This window comes from Poecilia mexicana, unplaced genomic scaffold (genome assembly GCF_051168715.1).
Source record: "Poecilia mexicana isolate PSO_F unplaced genomic scaffold, ASM5116871v1 scaffold_16, whole genome shotgun sequence".
NCBI lineage: Eukaryota > Metazoa > Chordata > Actinopteri > Cyprinodontiformes > Poeciliidae > Poecilia > Poecilia mexicana.
In genome coordinates this window covers 17814096-17834728 of record NW_028263385.1, presented here as the reverse complement: position 1 = coordinate 17834728, position 20633 = coordinate 17814096, and the positions used below count along the sequence as shown (strand labels likewise).

Genomic DNA, 20633 nt, shown 5'->3' with positions numbered 1-20633 from the left:
TTTTCTTCCAGATGAATTTAATATCGCTAATGGTTGTTTGTATTTACTAATATTTAAACTCTAGGATGCGAAGCTTGTCAGCAAATAAGCAATTTCCCCATTTTTAATCAATAGCACATATTATATTCTATTAATTTCTAAAAATGTGACAGAAAGTATTTTGCTGGTTTCCTCTGGATGCTAAAACATTTCTGAAACTGCTCAGGTGAACCTTTCAGCGTCTAACTGGGCAGTTTCTCATCATATTGCCCTTATAAATATTGATATTTACTTGTGTCAAATGAAACAAAGTTCCACTTCACTGCCAAACGTAATGTACGACGTTTTGCATTGAAATGGGGAAATGTCTACTCTTTACTTTCTAAATCTATGAATACAGGTTGATTTTACATCTAAAGAAAGGAATTTACACGTTTTTTAATCTAAGTATCACTGAGAATCTTGCACAATACTGAACACTTTCTTACATTTCTCTTTCAATATAGTTTCTAAAAAAATAGAAAATATATGCTAAAATAAAAAAAAGTCTCTGTCTTGTAATAAACTCTTAATAACAAGTGTTGGTCTTATTCCGTAATTTAGTGAAATTTCTTTCTAAATAAATAGTTTCCAATATGGAGAACTCTTGGGAAAGTCACCTTTTCAAATATCAAGTTTACATTCAAAGATCTATTTTTAAAGTTTAGAAAGCATATATAACGATAACAAAAGTGTTTTTCCCCACGTCCTTAACTTATCTATGTTAGAAACAAGCCATCTGGGGAAGCATGTTGCCTGGACTTAGATCTGTTTAAAAAATGTTATGCCTTGAAGACAACAGTGTGCTGCAAAAGTATTTATATCTTTTTCTAACAAATCCTGTCAAAATAAAAATGGTAGGAGCTGTGAAAGACTTGCAGCTGTATTTACAGAAAAATGTGATCTGGATGCAAAGGCATGCCACACTTTTTTAACCTTAACAAGGAAAAACTTTTTCAAAGTTCTCTTCTTTAAATTATCCACCATTTTGTGCTGAAATCATCGTATGTGGTGGTAACTTGACAAAATGCAACAAAGTTCGAAGGCTGGGAAAACGTTTGCAGTGCATAAGAAATCCTTCAATACAGTATGTTGTATCTGTGCTAACTGTGTGCAACTTAAGCCAATCTGCTTGTGGTGCGGCAAATGTATTCATTCTGCAAGCTAAAATGTCAATGCAGTATTTCTCACATCTCACCATTTATTTCAGAAAGATTTAAATTTTCACAGGATCAGGTGATTACCACGCAAGGAGGGGCTTCTTGTCCTTTGTTGACAGGTAGCAGAGGCACGAGAGCACCAGCAGCATGTCTTTCTGCAGTCTTCGTGGAGCAATGTTCTCTATCATCTTTATCAGAAAATCTGGATTGTTGTACTCAGCCCACTGGCTGCTGCCTTTTCTCGGCCTCTCCTTTAGGATTCCATACGAATTGACAATAAACTCACAAAACGGAGCGTGGAGAGCCAATTTGTACCCCAGCTTGCCGAGCGACTCCATGAGGTCTGTGAACCTGTTGGAGAGATAGAGCCGATACGCCTCGTCCATATGCCCCGTCAGAGGGTGAGTGCTCACCTGCCAGGGAGGAAGGAAGATCTATTACTTCCTGCTTGGTGTTTACTTTGGGCATTTTTCAGTCTGCGCCGACTTTCAAAATGTAGTGAAATTTGGAAGCTCTTGAGCCAAATAAAAACCTTTTAGTTTCACTCTTAGCTGAACTTGATCAAAATAAATTCCCCTGTAGGCTGCAGGTTTCTCTCTGAGACAGGCGTTACCTCGACAATCCTCTGTGGTATGTTGAGGAGTATGAAACCATAGAGCCTCTGATGAGCCTGGAACACGTACGACAGGATCCTCCTATCCAGCTGATAGGCAATCTCACCAAGCAGCCTTGGATGACCTGAAAATGAATAATTAATTTTTTTTTTAAATGCAAAAAATATATAATTATTGCTTTAAAATCACAGTAAAAGGTGAGACCTAAGGCAAAAGGAGGAACATCAGCCTGGCTATGAAGCTCTTCTGCCTCTTCAGCATTTTTCAGCACCGAACTTTGGAGGAATGACTTGAAGTTGACAGGAGACGATGTTCTGAAATTCATGTTGGATTTGAAGTTGACAGGAGACGATGTTCTGAAATTCATGTTGGGTCTGTTCTGATGGAGGTCTCTCATGAACTGTTGCTCGTCAATGCTGCTGTGCCACCGGTCCGAGTGCTTAGATCCTGGTGTTATGAAATAACCAAATTTTGATAAGTTTTCAAACAGAGGCATGTGTGGGCATGGTTAGATCTACACTCTCTAAGTTTATCAGTTTAATTTGCCTTAGTGTTGGGGGTCTTAACAATAAATCTACAAGTAATAAGAGTCCTGCAAAACCCAATCTTTAATTTAGGGAACATGTATGAAGTGTTAGAACAGAACGAGGCACTGAAGCCTGAAGTCTTTAAAAATAGTCTTTAAAATAACTTTCATAGTTGGTATAAAACAGTTTAATAAACTAAATATTTAGTTCTGTTAAAAATAAAAATTATGAGTAAAAATCCTGATAATGAGCATAAAACCTTAAAAAGTTATTTTCTGACAAATGAAAGCTGTTGTTGCCCATAAACTATGTTTTGTGTTATATGTTTCTATAATTGTTGGTTTGCCTTTGTCCATCTAAATATCCATCTTATAGTAAATTAAATATTTGCAAAAAAATAAAAAAAATCATGACAATTTATACTACGAAAAAAAATGAATCAATTTTGTGTTGCTAAGAAACATACTTTTTTTTTCCAGGTCAATCCTTAAAGTTTAGATTATGCTTCATAGCATCAGCCACATTAAAGCTGTAATTTACAGTCCCATTATTACCTCATCAAACAAGCCACGCTGTTAAAATTTTAAATAAAACGTGCCACTACACAATTAAAGGGATGTATCCACCCATTCTAGAACAAGCCAAGGCTGCCACCTGGCGGCAGAAGAGGAAACTTACCTGTCAAGTCAGTCAGTGTGGAATCGCTGCTGCTGTGCGTCCTGGATGTCAGCATCTGGTTTTCCTGGAACAGGCTCACTAAAGATCTCAGGTGCTCAATCTCCCGCTTAAGTTGATCGTTTTTGACCAGCAGGGCTGCAGCAGCTTGTTCTAGACTCATCCTGAGGCTCTAGGACACAGAGCTGAGCACCCACAACTCCTCAAGAGCGCAGCTGAATCTCCAAGGACATTTTGAATCAAAACATGATTACAGACTCTGGTAGAAGGCATTTTTTAAACTTTATTCCATATAAAGAACAGACATCAGGTTTACAAAAGTACTTAAGACTTTAGAGCATAGTGAAAACAGTAGAGAATTTCAAACAGTACTTTGGAAAAGACAGAAGAGAAATATATCACAACGACCACTTTGTAGTCACTTTTCAACAAGGTTTTTTTTTTTTTATAGCAGGGGTGGCCTCAGAGACTCGATTCTCACAATTTAGCCAATTTAGCCCTTCGTATTCCTACAGACGGCTTTAGCAAAACATCAACCTTGATCTGATAGATTATGATTTTCATGGTCTTTGGTCGGTGACTAAATCATTTTAGACATCATACAGGCATACCAGAGGAAAACTCTGCATCAAGCACACCGGCCTATTTACACTCCTTAAATGTGAAAGCGTCATTAGATGCTCGCCAGCTGAGCTTTTATCAGATCTCCCCATGAACAAAAATATGATTTTAAAACAAGTTTAACAATGAAAACTTCAGTTATCAACAAAACACTACTGACAGCATCAATTAAAGAGAAGCGTTTACACTGGATGAACCAAAAGCAGCCTTTAACCATATGTTAAATACACACTAGAAAGCAAGTCAAAAGCTTTGATTATGGAAACTTGCTTCTTTATGCAAATTCCAAACAATGTTCCGCCTCAGTCGCTGTCGGACACTCCCCTCCGCTCAGCCTCGGGCTCTTCCGACGAGAGCGAGGATGTAGAGGAAGATGTTGATGATGTCCGTGTACAGGTTGAGAGCAGCAAAGACGTATTCCTCTGGGCTCAGAGCCAGCTCCTTGTTGCCAAGCAGCAGCTGGGTGTCCACAGCCAGGAACTGAAAGGCACAAGGAAGTTCAACGCCGGTCAAACAAGCTTTCATGTAGCTCATCTAAACATGTCAAAGCCTAACTATACGTCTAAATATACTGTGTAAAAAGGTAATGAACATAACTTATGAAATTGCTTGGCAGGGCTTTTTGCCACTGATTTGGATTCTTCTGGTAGAATTTCTACCGGGCCAATCAGAGAACAGAAGAAGTGATGACATCGATTTTCTGTGCGGTTTTAGAGTTGTAGTCTAGTGTTTTTAAGATTAAAATTTGTGTTGACAGGGAAGACGTCTGCTTTGTTTCTTGATCCCGTCAGTCAGTCGGAGCCAGATGAAAAATCTAGATATTAATATTATTATTCCAAAGAGAAACCAAACAAATTCAAAGAAAAACTAAAAGTCAAACCTGTCTTTGCACAATTTGTTGCGTAAAATACATGCCAGACAACATAATTACAGAAGTTGTGGCCACAGAGTTGCAAAGCTAATATCAAAACTTTCTGAGGTTTTAGTCTGACAGTTTTAAATGTTCCATACTGAGTGAACAGATTAGGGAAATAAGAAAGAAAAAACTGAAATTCAAAGTAGAAAACATAAAGCACAGACTCCAGACTTCTTTGCGTCCTTGGTAAAGGTGCATCCAAAACCTTAAAACAAAGAAATGTTTTAATGCTGAAGCATTTTATTCCACACATTTTAGTCTATTTGACTCTTGATATGTGGGAGATTAGGACTTCTGATCAAACAAAAATTAAGTGGAGACACTTCCTGCTGGCAGATATCTATAAATAATATTTCCTTACTAGTAAATATTTTTATGTAACGGTAAGTCATATCACCACATTTCTTTATTAGAGAACACCGCAGACCTTTTGGTACCCTCACATTTTTGGAATGAAATGGTCAAAACCACAAAGGATCAAATTGCCGAATGGGTGAAATGATCTTTATCCATCAGTGAGTGAATGAAGGTAGTTTTATTTCCCAAAAAGACAAAAACTGCAAACGCACCAAACATTGCAGAAGTAAAATAATCCATACACAGCTTTTAGTTCCAGGTCTCCGCAGCAGCTATTTTGGGTTAGAAGCTGAAAACACTTTAAACAACAGCTTTAAATAATCTACTCAAAGTAGAAATTATGCTTACAAAATGTTTTTTTAAAAGTATTTAAAGATATGTTTAGATTTAAAGTTAAAGATGAATGGACAAACCTAAAAAAAAAAAAAAGCCATCTGTTCTGAAATGATCGGAGAATGGCTGACCTACGTTTTACAATCAAAACCGTCAGAACATTAAATAGGAAAAAAAAAATCTGATTTCTTTCAGCAGAAGGTTGGCTAACCAGCAGCACCAAACAGCCATAAAACAGAGGATTAGATACATCTTATTTAGTACGAATATGTGAGAAAACAAAAGGACTCACTGCTGTGAAGAGCAAAGCTCCCAGTCCGGCGTAGACAATCTGCAGGATGTTGTTTTGCAGAAAGATGCAGAGGATGCTGAAGAGAATCAGGACCAGCAAACAAACAAAAAGCACGCCGTAACAGGAAGTGAAGTCATACTTGGTCTGTGGGCCACAAACAAGATTAACAGTCAGAGCGCTGCAATTTCTCTGAGAGAGTCCGTAACTCACAAGTGGGGATGCTGAGGGATACGAACCTGCATGGAGAAAATGACCACTGTAAAACAGACGAAGGCAGTGATTCCCACCGCCATGATCACGGCCTCGGTTTTGTGGAAACTGGCGATGGTACCCACCATGTAGGACATGCTCAGAGTAAGGATGGACTGGAAATCAGACAAAAGCGGCACGTCAGCACTGATCCAGACATCATTTTGGGAGTAAAATAGAAATACTGTTTCATCTATCATTTCATTAGATTATGGCCTAAACTAATCTCTTATGAAGACGTCAACGCCACCTGCAACTTGTACTTTTTTTTCCCGCCTATATGGCGGAAACAGAACTAAAATCATCACGAAACGCCACGCAATTTCCTGTGCTGAAGCCTTCTCCCAGTGCTCATGCGTTTCCTATTGTAAAAATCAGTTTGTCTTACCAACGCCACCAGATTCCAGGGGTGTCGTCGGCGGACGTTTCCGCAGCAGCTGATCACCAAAACCGACACCAAAAAGACTCCGTAGGACAAGAAGTACGTCCAGACGTTTTCTATAACAAAGAACTTCACTTGTTTCACAAAGGTGAAAACGGCCACGAATCCGAATGTCACCACGAGCTGAGCGGTCAACACCAAGTACACCTGCCGGGGAAAAACAAGAAGAGAGACAGTCAGCTAGGGAACCGAGGCAGAATTACAATCAATTTTGTCATTGCAATATTCCACAATGCCATAACTGCATATTTGCATAATATCCAGCAGCACTAGAATACATTTTTCAAAATGAATACACTGCTTTTAAATAGACATGTTGTGCGCAGTTAGCTAACTATAGCCACATTATTAAGAGTGATTCTCTCCTTTCATTTACAGACAATGATTGTCTACGTCAGTCTTTCCAAACAGCTGAATTACCGTATTTTCCGCACTATAAGGCGCACCGGATTATAAGGCGCAACTTCAATGAATGGCCTATTTTAGGACTTTTTTCATACATTAGGCGCACCGCATTATAAGGCGCATAGAATAGACGCTTCATACTCTATTATTACACATCCACATTAATAAAGAAATGGTCCCCGAGTACTTTATATAGTAGGCTGGCCCAGTCGTTGTTTCACTCACGGTGTTGGTGTTGCGATATTGTGCCCAACTGCTTTCTGGGTAACACAGACCAACCGACACGCTGCCGCTGCAGTCTCTGTCTCTCTTCCCCTGCCCCTCCCCCCCTTTAAATGTATTATCAAACTTTATTAACAAACCAGTGTTCTGACAACTATCCCAGCATGCACCGCGCACTACTTCTTCTACGGGGGAAAAAGAAGTTGGCGGCTGCTTACCGTAGTGGACCAACTACGTAAGCAGCCTACTGCATGTCTGTGTAAACATGACGTCTTTCATTTCGATCTGAGTTAATTAGCGTAGCATTTCTGCCGGATTTTCACAACATATCAGCCACGACAATGGACAGGGGAACCAACAAGTTCATGTCATCTTTTTTGGACGACATCAAGGTGTTTGAGCCACTGGATGCCTCCAACATTGTGCGCGTCACAGCTAAAAGCTACCGATAGATGAGGAAAACAGCAGATCCTCACACCCTCAGCATAAATATAGCTGTGGACAAGATCACTGATGCCTATTGTTCTTGCAAGGCTGGGTAAGTCGGCATTCATGGTTTTGATGGTCCACAATGTACATTAGCATATGTTTACTACTGTAGCTTGTGTTTGTGAGACGGTCACGCACGTGGTAGCTGCACTGTGACCTAAAATGGGCATTAGCCAATGAAACGCGGCCCCTGTGGTAAGGTCCGTTGCTGGACCTGTTGTGGCTCAATATTGGTCCATATATAAGGCGCACCGGATTATAAGGCGCACTGTCGGCTTTTGAGGAAATTGAAGGTTTTTAGGTGCGTCTTATAGTGCGGAAAATACGGTAATCTTTCTTGTATTTCTTGGTTTTATTCTCACCCAGCTGACAATCAGTGCACAGCAGCCAGTGTGAGAGGTACAGTCTTTACTTTTATTGACATCACATCAAATGGGCTTTAAACCACGAGAACGATACGATGGAAAATTGGAAGAGCTTTGAAACGGTTACTTTTTAACCTCGACTGTGCAACCAACTCGTGTCTATTTTACGTCACCACATCAATCTGTTGAATTAAAAAGCAGAGAAATGACAAAACGCTCTCAGAAAATATGACAATGCCTTCCACTTACACAACAGAGAACTGAGGGTGGAAAGTGACAAGACTTGTGTGGTCAAAAGGTGCTTGGTGGTGCAAACAAAAGAGCAAACTAATCCCGACCGCTGAAATGTTGGTTTGGGTTTAAATAAGCTGAAAAAGCACAACTGGATCATCCATAATATTTAGTGTTGGAAGGAAAAGATTATCTGGTTTTAATATTAGTTTTATCTCATTGTCTTACCTTTCTAATAAAGGCCCTTCTTATGCTCTTGTTGTCTAATCCAAAATCAAAGTCTTGATTCTCATTGAAGGGTGGAGGAGCTTCCTCACTGAGGTAAGGATTACCTAAAACGACAAAAATAAAGAAAAATCTAATTGATAAATCCATACCGTCATCACAATGAGTGTAACTAAAGGTGTAGAAACACTCACCACCACTATAGCTGTCAACAAAGCCCGGGGCAGGTGGAGAGTACGGCGGGGCATTTTCTGGATAACCTGGGTAATTGGGGTTGACATAACCTGAGCTTCCATCTTGTGGCTTCACTGTCATCCCGTAGGCTCCGGGGGCGAAGGCGACCGGTGGAGGAGGATACGGCAGGCCGCCAGGTGCAAGGATGGCCCCGCCGTGCACCACCGGGCCCGGTACAGTGACGCCAAACGCGGCAGGAAAATTAGGCTGATCGAGGACAGGAGGCTGAGAGGTGCCCACCTCCACGGGAGTGTAATCGGCCTTCTCGGTGGTCATCCTTGCTTTAGATCGTGAGAGGAGGATGACAGATGCGAAGAAAAACTGGAGATAAAACAATCATGTAACGGAGAAAAACAGAAAATACTGTTATGGCGAGCCGATGATAAGGACGTCGATGATGGGTTGACGATACCCACCAAAAAAAAAAAAAAAGAAAGAACGTCAACGAAGTCACGTGACAAGCACCATTTCCGGTGTTGAGTCCTATCGAGTTCCAGTTTAGATGCGTTTTCTTGCAAGTTTGTGTCCTGCTATGACAACCGCTGCGCTCGTACACTATATTTTACGGCCACGAAAGGAAACCTCATGGTGCATTCAAGTACAACTCGTACATTATACAATCAGTTAAAAAAAATTCTACCAATAATTTTACCATTCTTACTCAAAACCACTCAACATATTTGTGTTTATTGTAAATCAAGATTGGCTCCTAATAACTTGAAAAAAAGAAGTGAAGCTTAAAGGAAAGACAAACAATATTAGAGACAATAATAGCTGCTGTAGAAAAAAAGCTTTTTCTACCGTGCAGTGAAAAAGTATTTGTCCACTAGAATTTCACAAAGCTTCAGATCAAGCAAATTTCAATATGAGATAAAGAGAATAAAGTATGTCCTTTAAGTGTCACCCAGGTACTGAAGCACAAAGCAACCAACCGCACTACCACCGCTGTCTGATGTTCCTTTTTCTGCAATGCAGATATGTCATCAAGGACCTCTCCCTCTAAAAAAGTTCCAATTTTGTGTCAGCAGTCTACAGAACATTTGGGGATGATCAAGTTGTTGAAAATGTATAACGGGCCTTTGTGTTCTTTTAGTTCAACAGTGACAACATGCATTTAGAAAAATAATACTGCGAAAAATGCCAGAAATGTTTTATGGACGTAGTAAAGAAACACAAGATAAGAAAACAAATATCTTCCAGGTGAACACAAGTGCTCATTCAATGGTGAGGCCAATGTTCCTCTTTTCCATTGAGAAAATAATGAGAGAAAAATTATTCTGCTCACAAAAAGGTAACTTTTACTTAAAGTAAAATGTTGATGATGTACTTTTTACTTTAATTTGAGTAACATTTTAAAATGGTAACTTTACCTGTACTTCTGTGAAATTTGATCAAAGTATAATCACAACTTTTCCAAATATCAATTTGACAGCTAAGGTGCCCACTGTCAGACCTCTAAATGCCTGCATGTTATCCAATGGGTCTAGGACACCGGTACCCTCATGACACTCAATGGGCGACCTTGTGATTCACAAGAATTCAACAAAATTTGACACAACAAATTCTGTAATATTTCTTATTTTCAGTGCGTCACCACGTTGATTACCGTCAGTCCCCATTCACCCCTTTCAAAGTTTCCGGGAGGAGACTCTGCCTTGAAACAACAAAGGATATTATTTATGAAGTGTCAAGAAAAACCTTTTTAGACACAATTAGTGAGCAAAAAAATAATGTTAACAGCTGTTTTCCATTGTACCGGTTGGCTTAAATTTACTATAGCGTTAAAATGCGACCGTAAAACAGTGTAAAAACGCAGCTAGTGGGAAACTCATATTGACGGGGAGACTTGAATAGACAACACCTGCAAAAGGCAAAATCAGTAATCGAAACAGTTCCCAGCAGTTAAACATGTGGTCTGTCCTTTGAACACATTATAACGCTCCCTGAATTAAAGTTTAAAAATCAAGATAAATACAATTTTACAGAGTTTTAAACATCCGCCATGATTGTTTAAGCGTCTCGCGAGGTTTACATTAGGACACAAATTGATTTCACTCTCACCTCAATGCATGACCTTTACCTTTAAAAGCAACAAAACACGAGTTCATTTGACTGAAATGAAAAGAAATGCATTTTAGCGAGTTATTGTATTCGATTTTCCCGTCATTTATACCCGTTTTCGTCCACAAGAAAAGCAACCGGTAAAGCTGACTTCCTGAAACACAAAAAGTGAAGTTAGTAAAAGAGCACTTACACTGAAGGGAATGCAAACTCTGTTCCACTAAGATTGATAAATTGTTTCCCAGGTCACCAGCTGCCTGCAAACTGTATAGTTGACGGTGAGAAACTTCCTCTTCGGCTTCTCTGTGTGAAAGCTGCTGCATTAACCCTACACTGAAAAAATAGGAAATATGGGAACTATCCCCAGCAAATTAACAATTCAAGTGCATTAGCTTCTTAGTACTAGCCATGTTATTGGGCAAAAGGAAGCCAGGTAACTTGAAATGTACCGGGTTAAGAAACTGCAACTCATCTTATACATTTTGGACTGTTAAGGAATAAGAATTATTAATTTTTTTAGTAGATGGGCTCATATTCCCTGTATTTCTTTGGGAATTCACATTGTTACCAAATAGTTTGTTGAAATACACGTTCATTTCTATGTCTACATTTACAAAATAAAGCAAACGCTTTCTTTGCATGCTATTAAAATAAGAAACCTACACAGTAATGATTATTTCTACTTGACTTGAATGTACCGTGGTCTGTTTGTGTGTTAACTGTAAACTGGCTTTTGCCCCGCCTGAAATGCGTCAAAGGAATCGAAAGTAAGGAGCTCCAAGCTTTGCGTGACCCCCACATGTTTTATTTACAGAATGCCTGACAAAGAGACATAACTCATCCTTGTCAGCACTCAGCAGGCGTCAGATAACGTAAAAAAAGATTTCAACATTAGGTGACTGCTTTTCAGTAATTTGCAGGTATTTTGAGTTAATTAGCTGATTAGAATGTGAAGCCATAGGTTTTGATTAACTTTATTTAACAAGATATAACTTTATATGAGAATGGAAGATAAGGAGAGTCATGACGAAGAAGATGATTGGAATTACAGTATGAGATAAAGAGGAATGAGCAATATGAGTGCATGAATAAGAGTGAATGTGGCCAAAAGGGAGGAGAAAGATAAGTGTGAGACATGAGCAATGAAGAGGAATTAGGTGGATAAATGTGAAGAAAATATAATAAAAAGGGACGGTGTTAGATGTGTGGCAGTGCTGCAGCCTCATTTTTAAACAATTACAATTTGGAACTGAAAGGTGTTCTTCTTTTATTGTGACCATTCAGACTTTTTTTTAAAATTATTTTTAATCAGGGGCTTAAATGTATTTTTTCTGTTCATAATAACAGTTTTATTAAAAATGTTTGCTGTTATTTATGATTGCCTTATTAGCTGCACAGTGTTAAACAGAGTATAATCAAACATTTAATTTGAAGAAAATTTCTATTTATTTCCCATATTACATTATTTAGAACCATGCATTACAAGATAAACAGCTCATGTACCTGCATTTGAAAAATGTTGATGTCGAAAGACATAAAGCACAGCACATTTGAACAAGTTAACAGTTCATGCGGTTCAAGCGCTGTCCTTGTCAAACAGGTCAAGTATAAAAAGATACATTTAAGAGTTTCAAACTTTAGAAAAAAAATTAGAACTAGAAAAAAAACAACAGAAAGGAAAGCTTTAAATTTATAGTTACCGTTCACACACTTATTCACTGTACAGAGCAGAGTTCAGTCAGACCAAGATAACTCAGTCATTACATGCTATTGATCATGAGAAATGCAGCAGGACACGTGGGCATGTTCAACAGCAGGCCTTTTACTTACATGTGTTAAATAAAGCGTTTATTGCTCCAAGGCTCCTGAATAAATACATAAATAGCATAATTTAAAAAGGCACACAGTGAAAACATTTTTATCAAAATACAAGATTCACATTCAGCAGTTTCTCCTTCTCATTTGCTTAAGCAAAGAGAGGTGAAGGTGAGTGCTTTTACCTGCTACAGTTGTCATGTTTCACATGTGCCATCAAGACATACATTGTAAAGCAAACCACTGAAGTGAAACTACTCTATTTCACTCTAAATGCTGCTTAAAAATTAGTCCTAACAAAAGACTTCTGACTTAAGGTACGCTGCCCTTCCAAACAAAAATAATGGTCCGATGCTATTAAATACTGAAGTGGATGACGATATAACCCACTGTTCTCACGCATCCGAAAGTGTTTTTGTTTCCAAATTGTAGAAGAAAAAACCTGATCATAAGATATAATATGCACTTGGGCGTTCCATATAAAAGATGCTGCGCTGCACACATACAACTCAGCGACAGCTCACGTAAGATCAAGCAAATTTTGTTTAACATGAAATGTTTTAATGCTGAATAAATATTAAATATTCATATACATCCAATACTGATCTCACTTGAATAAAATACACAGTTATTCTTCATGTATCTCCATGTTTTCTTCAGGCTCTTTGGTATAAAGTTGAAAAAACTAAATCTCGTAACTTTAATGTCTTCGCTGAAGGAGCGAATCTCCCCTCTTCCCTGGCATGAAGGTGGTCTCTGTGAGTTTACTGCATGCGATCTGTCTGAAGCTGCTGTGGCTGGTACTGGCTAAAGGCGGCAGCGGCCGCGGCAGCTCCAGGTGTTGCAGCAGTAGCGAGCGGCTGTTGGACGGTGTATCCATACCCGGCTGTGGTCATGTAGCTCGTAGGTGCCGGCGAGGCCGCGTAGGGGTACTGATCGTAAGCAGCAGCTGCAGCGGCGGCGGCAGCGGTGGCAGCAGCAGAGTACTGGGCATAAGCTGCCCCAGTATAGTCAAGGTAAGGGGAAGTTGCAGCAGCAGCAGCGGCTGTTGCTGTAGCAGCAGAGGGTTGTACATGAGGGATCACGACACTGGGCTGGACAAAAGCCTGAGGGTAGACGTAGTGGGCCGGGATCCTGTTGGACAGAAACATTCACAGGTTCAGAGAAGAGTAGCGGCCTGTTGTCTTCCCGACGCTGAAACAAAAAAAAAAAAAAACAATCTGGAAAACTGAGAAGCAGGTGCCAAATATATCAACCCCAGTACTCAAGGCACAGCAAATCCATTCATTAACAACTAAAAAAAAAACACGAAAAAAACAACCCTGACTAGAAATGAAAAGTAAAAAAAAAGCAGCAAAAACCAAAAGGAACACGGGTGCAGCTTTTAATTCTGATAAAAAAAAAGCACCTGATTCTGAAACACAGTGAGGCATTAAAAGAAGGCACAGCCAAGCTCTGCACCACAGAAGAAAAAACAACAAAAACATATTTGACAAAATGCGAGTTTGTCACAAAAACACCACAACATCCCAGCACAAGAAGTGGACATTATTCCCTCTGTCCACAGTCTGGCACAACACCACACATACTGGCATGCCACACATGTTAATACATCCTAAAACACAAACATATCTCTGTCCAAAATGACTGAACACAGTTAAAAAAAAAAAATAACTGACAATAATAAAGAAATAATTGAGTTGTAGCAGCATATTCCATCTGAAGAGCAATACATGGAGATCCAGAGCCTTGCAGAAGTATTTATATCCTTCAATTTTTTTTTCCATGTTTTGTCATCATACAACTACAAACCTTTCTGTATTTTACTGGGATTCTATGTGATAGAACAACACAAAGTAGTGCATAATTGTGAAGTGCAAAGAAAACCATACATCTCATGACTGTGGAGTTCATTTTATACTTAACCCCTTAATTCAAATCTCCTTTCAATGCAATGTCTCTAATAGCTACGGAACTACAGGATAAAATCTGATATTCTCAAAATCAGTCAGATTAGGCCCAGAACATCTGTGAACATCAATGTTCAAGTATTGCCATAGTTTCTCAATTGGGTTTAGATCTGAACTTTGGCTGAAACATCATGTTTGTCATCCAAGCTGTTCCATTACAGCTCCAGATCTGTTCTGGGTTTTTGTCCTGCTTCCAGGTGAATCAGTCCACGTCTTTTGCTCTAAAAGGTTCTTTCAGGATTGCCATGTATTTAGCTGACCAGTTGTCATGTCCCTCCTGGATCCCCACACCATGATGCTGTCCCCACCATGTTTCACTGTAGAGATGGTACGATTAGCCTGCTGTGTAGCACCACACTAACTGCCTTTTGTATGCAGTCATCAGTTTTGATTTAATTTGATGAGAGCTCTCTGCCTTGAATATGTTTGCTGTATCCCAACATGACTTGTAGGAACTTTAAACTCATGGCTTTCACTCATCAATGTCTTTCTTCTCTTTCAAAGGTAAATTTGTCTTTGGTCTTGGTCATTTAGAGACATTAGAGTCAAGGAGGCTAAGCACAAACACACCAAATTTTAAAAACTGTTCTATTTAAAATGTATATACTTTTGTTACACTTCACAATCCTGCACACATTTTTGGTGGCCCATCACACAAAAGTACTTTGTGTTTCAAAGTAAAATAGAAATGTAATAAAAAATGGTTACAAGAACCTGAACACCTTAGCAAAGCACAATATAAGAGGACAAAAAGAAATCTTTGTATCTGGGTAAACTTTTCCCCAGTTCAAACTTGTGCTGAAGTCACCCTCAGTAAATATACAGAGGAACAGGTGTGAAACATATCTGTTCGCACATAAGTGGCCCCCTCCCCCTTTTTTAGAGACATACACCCCCCCACACAAACATACCCAATTTGACTGACAAGAGAGGCTGGATGCGTGCTATTTTTGCTCCCCTTGTCATCTCAAAAGGACAAGCTGATCTTATCCTCCAGTGCACATGGCAGAGTGCTGGTCAACTGCTCTACGGTTTCATTTACATTGCTTAATTTTTAATCATCACAGTCAAGGAGTGCTGGCTAATTTAAATAATTAGGACTCTGTTATATTATTCTTTTGGGTGAGCGTAGGACAGTTACTTTAGTCATTTTCAATTGAAAGACATTAAAACTAACAAACAAAACTGTGTTGATTCCTTGTGACAAAACTTTTCCTGCAATACGACACCTTCAAAGAGGAAAGTTTAATGACTATGCTTTTCGAAAGCAGAGGAACATTTCATCGTCCTACAAGTTGGGAGCTAAATAAAGGTGCTTTGTAAATCAGCAGGACACATGGGTAATCCCCTGCACATAACCCGAAGCCTTCATGGGCGCATGGCTCGCTCCACCTGTTGTCCCGAAGCTGAGCGGCCCCGTCTGTGCCATACATTATTAACAGTACCGCTGACTGACTCCTATTTTCCAAGAGAATTTGAGACGCCGTGCAGATCACTGTGGCAAACAGCTGCTGTCTAACTGTGTGGCTAAGATCTTCGTCTCCAACCAAAGGCCCAATTCAGACTTTTTCTTTTATTGTATAATCAAATCAAAAAGTAGGCCTGGAGTAGTATGAGCTTTCCTTAGTGTAGTATAATAAACTGGATGTAATAACAGATGATCCAACTGATTTTCTTTAAAAAAAAAAAAAAAAGTAATAAAATTCCTGCTGCTCATAAACTAAAAAATATTAAACATAGGACTATAATTTATAACATTTATTTTCATATTAGTTTCCATGTAAACCTGCTTATGGTACAAGAAAAATTATACCTCTGTGGTTCTTTGTTGAGTTCCACAAACTATTTCTTAAATAGTAAGACAATCTGCAGTGGTAGCCAGCCTGCAGCCTGGTGCTTAGATGTCCTTGATTGCTTTAAAAAAATGCAGTTTAACTCTTTAAATGATTACAGGTAACTTTCTTGTTATTGTTATATAGATTCATTTAGTTGCCATTTGGAAAACTGGTATTCCACAGGTTTCACATGTCGAAACATTTCTGTATAATGGGGTTTGTTTTTTTTTTCAGTCTGAAGCAAATGGACAATAGATGATAAAAGTAAGGACTGACTGAAATGAAAAACAACTGTAAATTAAAACAACTAAAAACATCTTCACAAAATGAAAAAAAATGTTTTATGTTGTTAAATGTTGTTATTTAAGTCTTTGCTTTGCTAAGGCAGTAAAATATGTCAAAAATAAATTTAGTCATATCGCTTATTTCATACCATATTTTGATAACAAGAATGCTGAGGCTCAGAGCTCTTATATTGTGGCTTTTGGGACTTTTCTGTGATTTATAGCAGAGTTATGAATACATGTTACATCAGTGACAGTAATAGTAGTTCCAAGAAAGGAATTTGTCTTATATGTAAGCAAGTGGAAAATGTATGAACTTCCTTTCGGTCTGCTCAGTGGCAGTGTGCAGGACTAGCTGGGGGAGTGAACACTTTCATCGCATTAAAAGAACTTTTAAACAGTAGAAATAGCATGACAGAAAACATTTCTGGTTTTGAAAATGTAACTTTATAAAACCTTGACACTTACTACTGTCCCATACTTAATATAAAGTCATCTAAATTGCCAAAAGCGTTAATTGAAGGCTTCACCATATTTTTTTGTGTGTGTGTGTGTTTAATCTGCAGTTAAATGACATTTTTGATTTGTCAAATTTCTGAAAATATACAGCAACAGGGAAAAGAAGTCAAGCATGGCCTGCTTGTTGATTTAATCTACAAATTAATGCATTAGGTTAATGAAATAAAAACACAGCATCATGGGGTAAGGTAAACAGAAAATCAACTCCCACATGCAAGCCAGTGTTTGTTTTGTTGCAGGGGATGAGAAATTTAAATGAACACACTGTGAGTGGTTGTCGGCCCGCCCCTTGCACAACAAAACATGTCGTGTTAACTAGAAACCGAGAAAGAAATAAAAACAAAAATCAAAGAAACAGGCTAGAGCACAACCAATTAAAAGGGGTGGGAAAAAATAAGAATCAACACTCCTTAGCAGAGTTATAATTTCCTGTAAAATCTGATCAAATCTGCCCCCCTCTGCACCGCCCTCTTCCCCACCACTGCAAGTAGAAATAGGCACACAGTTAAGCTGAACACCACATCATACTGAACACAAGGCACACACCAATCTATGTTCTATAAGAAAACTGGAGAAAAAAATAAAATAAATAAAAACCAACAACAACCAAAATACTTTCCATGCATCTAGTCACCATTGCGCTTCGTTTGTGTATGTCACAGTATACAGGTAACACTTTAGCGCTCTGCCCAATGCAGACTCAGCTATTCCTTCAAATCATCATGTCCCCCCATCAGCTATTTTAACCGTTACCGACCCTGTCAGATCAGAGAGAGACAAGACAACATGGAGTCAAGTCCTGCAGTGGCTCTGGGACATATGCGCACTTCCTTCACAGTCAACCCTCAAGCAGTGGAGCACACATAGACACTCACATGTCCTCATTCATGTGGGGGGGGGGGAAAGGTGGAGGCAACAATAAATGTATGTTTAAAATAGATATTTGACCTTTACATTTTTTTTTTCCATTTTTATACAGACAGATTTTGTAAAACAAACGGAAGTTTTATTGCTAAACATACCCATATGGTCTCTGGATAAACGCTGGATGGATCTGAGGCACACCAAATGCAAAACCTAGAATTAAGATAGAGAACTGTCACTCTCCGAGTTGAAATTTCAAAGGAAACAAAAGTACAAAACAAAAATTGAATTGCTTAATGTTTGCAACCATTACAAACATCTGCATTACTGCCACAACAAGGGCTGGTGTATTTATACTACTCACCTGGTTGGATGACCCTGGGTTTGGCCCCCAGATAGGCCAGGTTCACATTGGCTTTTCTTCCATCTATAATGGGATTGGGATCCTTGCATGCTCGGTCAGCTGAGGCCCGGTCTGCCATGGTCACCTTTAACATTACACATGTTCATATTTTAGAGTCAGCGAACATAAATTTGTAAAACATCAGTACATCATTTTTGACTTTCCACAGTTTTCAAAGCAGATAAGTAATTTTAAAAGCACTTTTTGACAAAAAAAAAAATAAAATATTGTAGCTAACTAGTGCAACTATTGTACTGAGAAAATAAATTATTTTTACAGAAGTTTTCACTTCATATGTCAGTTTACACACAATGTATGTAATCACTTAGATTTACTGGTGCATCTGTTTATCTGCAGATGCTGTCTGATTGTGTATCATGATCTTAACTTAGCATATTTAGCTTGAGGTGAAGTTTTAGCGAAAAATATGTATTTGTAAGAAAGCTACCTATAGTGTTGAGTTGGGTGACAGGGATCCTCATGAAAAATAGAGAGAGCTACATACATACGCTCCTTTAAAAAAACACAAAGAAGAATGTGCTAATGCATGCCAATACACATCACTACAGTCAAGTCCAGATGTAATAATGCTGGTCAGAACAGGAGCAGAAATTACAATCTTATTTGAATACTAACAGATTTTTGTTTTTATTTGCAGTTTTTGTACTGTTCTTCATCACTGTATTGAGTAACAGGCAGAGTGGTCTCCCAACAGATTACCTTTACTCCACCTCCATAGAGTACTGGTTTGTTAGGTATCCACGCTAACTACCATTCCTCTGGGTCCTCCTCGCTGAACAAAGAACCAAATAATTACTGACTATTTGAACTTAAAAACGGAGAACCTTGCTTTTGCTACTTTTTTAGACATGGGGTAGACATGGACTGAGTTTGACGTTCCAATTCAAACGTGACGTCATCACCCTTAAGCAACCTTTCGTTCTTTCTCGGCTACTTTGCGTTCTCAATTTATTTTCACCCTTTTTTAAGCTTAGAAATTTCTCGATTTTGGACATGGAAATCAATAAAGCTGTAAGTACAAGCAGAAGAGAGCTGAAATGCTAAAAAAATATATATGCATAAAACTGATACCTTTCTAAAAACTCAACACACATTTAATTTAACAATAAGCCGTATCATAATCCAACTCAAAAACTATTGCCAAGAAATTGTTTACTGCAGTTTACTACCGATTTCTTATTTTTGTTTCATTTAGTTTTTAAGGAGTTCTGGAATAGGCAGGGCAATTTTATTTTCTGTTGTGTACCAAAAAAAATAAATAAATAATTAGAAAAGAAGCCAAGCAGACAACAAGTATTGAATTTGCCACGAACGATTCTTAATCATATGGCAAATTCAAAATGTGCCTCCAGGCTATAAAAGCTGTTTCAGTTACATCAGCAGGTTTGTACTTACAAATCCATAACCTCTGGATTTCCCCGTCTGCCGATCGGTGATAACAACAGCCTCCTCGATGTCTCCAAACACTTCAAAATACTTTCTCAGGCTGGAGTCAGTGGTGTGATAAGGAAGGCCTCCCACGAAGATCTTGGTGAAGGTAGTGTCTTTCTGTGCCGAGTGCATGATTTGTGGATTAAATTGTCCCGGTCGGAGTTTTTCTTTTGGGGTTAAACTAAACGGGAAGGAAAAGCGTGTGGCTGGTCGGTGAGGTGGTGTGACGGACTGGCAGAGGACCTGAAGCAGGAGGAGGACACCTGTTAGTTTGTTGTGAAGCTCTCCCAGTTGTCAGCTCGTGTGACACAGAAACTTAACTCCACCCACATCTGCAGACCACCACTCAGAGTTCAGGCTGCCTACTGTCGCACAGCTGCTGCAACAGTGGCAAGGACACTCAATGGAGGCCAGAGGCCTGGAACGCTTTAGACATCGACAAGGAGTTTTTGTTTTTTTTTACTCTGATAGAGTTTTTCCAAACTTTGCATCTCGGTGTATAAGTGTAAATCTGTTCAGCGTAGATTGCTATTATTATTGGAAATGCTATAATTTACTCTGTTTAAAATTATGGATGCACTGCTGTAAACATACATTCCCCTAAATCAGGGGTCTGCATGTGACCCACTACTGTAGCTTTTAGTCCAAAAATGCTAGCGAATAGAGCAATGTTCGAAAATACATCGATAATTGTAAAATACTAACCTTAGCAGTTTTTCAGTAGTGATTTTTAATTAACATTCCCAAAAAAGAAGAGTAATAGTGTAAGGAATATGCTTTCTTATCATTTTTATCAATATGTTCCAGAATATACGTGCTTTTGAATTATTTAAGTAATGTAATACTAAATTTGAATTTAAGAAAATGTATTAGGCCTTAAAACAAATACATGTGAAAAAAATGACATATAGATAGTACAAATACAAGCTATATTGTTTTGAAGCGCCGTGTTGCTTTTGTGGCTCTAAAAATGTTTTTAGGTTGACCGAGGGCAAAAATGACAACTGCAGACCAAAGTATTTCAATACATCAAAAGTCCTATTCATTTCTTTGTA

General features: G+C 38.6%; 3 protein-coding genes across 3 annotated transcripts; all 3 read right to left on the bottom strand.

Moving 5' to 3' along the window:
- Positions 1-1111: 1111 nt before the first annotated feature.
- Positions 1112-3157, bottom strand: LOC106910376 (uncharacterized). The gene is made up of 4 exons (XM_088014009.1): positions 2962-3157; positions 1997-2293; positions 1792-1916; positions 1112-1591 (listed from the first exon to the last, which is right to left on the bottom strand). Exons 1-4 carry the CDS (start codon positions 3155-3157, stop codon positions 1259-1261), a joined length of 951 nt encoding a protein of 316 aa, XP_087870135.1. The 3' UTR covers positions 1112-1258.
- Positions 3158-3257: 100 nt separating this feature from the next.
- grinab (glutamate receptor, ionotropic, N-methyl D-aspartate-associated protein 1b (glutamate binding)) lies at positions 3258-10783 on the bottom strand. The gene is made up of 7 exons (XM_014976989.2): positions 10630-10783; positions 8336-8696; positions 8145-8248; positions 6151-6351; positions 5750-5878; positions 5514-5657; positions 3258-4095 (listed from the first exon to the last, which is right to left on the bottom strand). Exons 2-7 carry the CDS (start codon positions 8649-8651, stop codon positions 3946-3948), a joined length of 1044 nt encoding a protein of 347 aa, XP_014832475.1. The 5' UTR covers positions 8652-8696; positions 10630-10783; the 3' UTR covers positions 3258-3945.
- A 1075-nt stretch (positions 10784-11858) lies between these two features.
- On the bottom strand, positions 11859-20334 carry rbm24b (RNA binding motif protein 24b). The gene is made up of 4 exons (XM_014994981.2): positions 19543-20334; positions 18088-18211; positions 17882-17936; positions 11859-13385 (listed from the first exon to the last, which is right to left on the bottom strand). The coding sequence occupies exons 1-4, from the start codon at positions 19708-19710 to the stop codon at positions 13016-13018; spliced, it is 717 nt and encodes a 238-aa protein (XP_014850467.2). The 5' UTR covers positions 19711-20334; the 3' UTR covers positions 11859-13015.
- Positions 20335-20633: the final 299 nt, after the last annotated feature.

What these genes read in the sequence shown, in the direction of transcription:
- LOC106910376 (XM_088014009.1), bottom strand. Translation starts at nt 3,157, where the DNA reads ATGAGTCTAGAACAAGCTGCTGCAGCCCTGCTGGTCAAAAACGATCAA. An exon ending in TGTTCCTCCTTTTGCCTTAG is followed by an intron (nt 1,917 to 1,996) that starts GTCTCACCTTTT and finishes ATTCATTTTCAG; the next exon opens with GTCATCCAAGGCTGCTTGGT. An exon ending in TACCACAGAGGATTGTCGAG is followed by an intron (nt 1,592 to 1,791) that starts GTAACGCCTGTC and finishes CCTCCCTGGCAG; the next exon opens with GTGAGCACTCACCCTCTGAC.
- grinab (XM_014976989.2), bottom strand. Translation starts at nt 8,651, where the DNA reads ATGACCACCGAGAAGGCCGATTACACTCCCGTGGAGGTGGGCACCTCT. An exon ending in TGTTGACAGCTATAGTGGTG is followed by an intron (nt 8,249 to 8,335) that starts GTGAGTGTTTCT and finishes TTGTCGTTTTAG; the next exon opens with GTAATCCTTACCTCAGTGAG. An exon ending in CCTGGAATCTGGTGGCGTTG is followed by an intron (nt 5,879 to 6,150) that starts GTAAGACAAACT and finishes TCTGATTTCCAG; the next exon opens with TCCATCCTTACTCTGAGCAT.
- rbm24b (XM_014994981.2), bottom strand. Translation starts at nt 19,710, where the DNA reads ATGCACTCGGCACAGAAAGACACTACCTTCACCAAGATCTTCGTGGGA. An exon ending in ACCCAGGGTCATCCAACCAG is followed by an intron (nt 17,937 to 18,087) that starts GTGAGTAGTATA and finishes TCTTAATTCTAG; the next exon opens with GTTTTGCATTTGGTGTGCCT. An exon ending in TTTATCCAGAGACCATATGG is followed by an intron (nt 13,386 to 17,881) that starts GTATGTTTAGCA and finishes TCTGTCCAACAG; the next exon opens with GATCCCGGCCCACTACGTCT.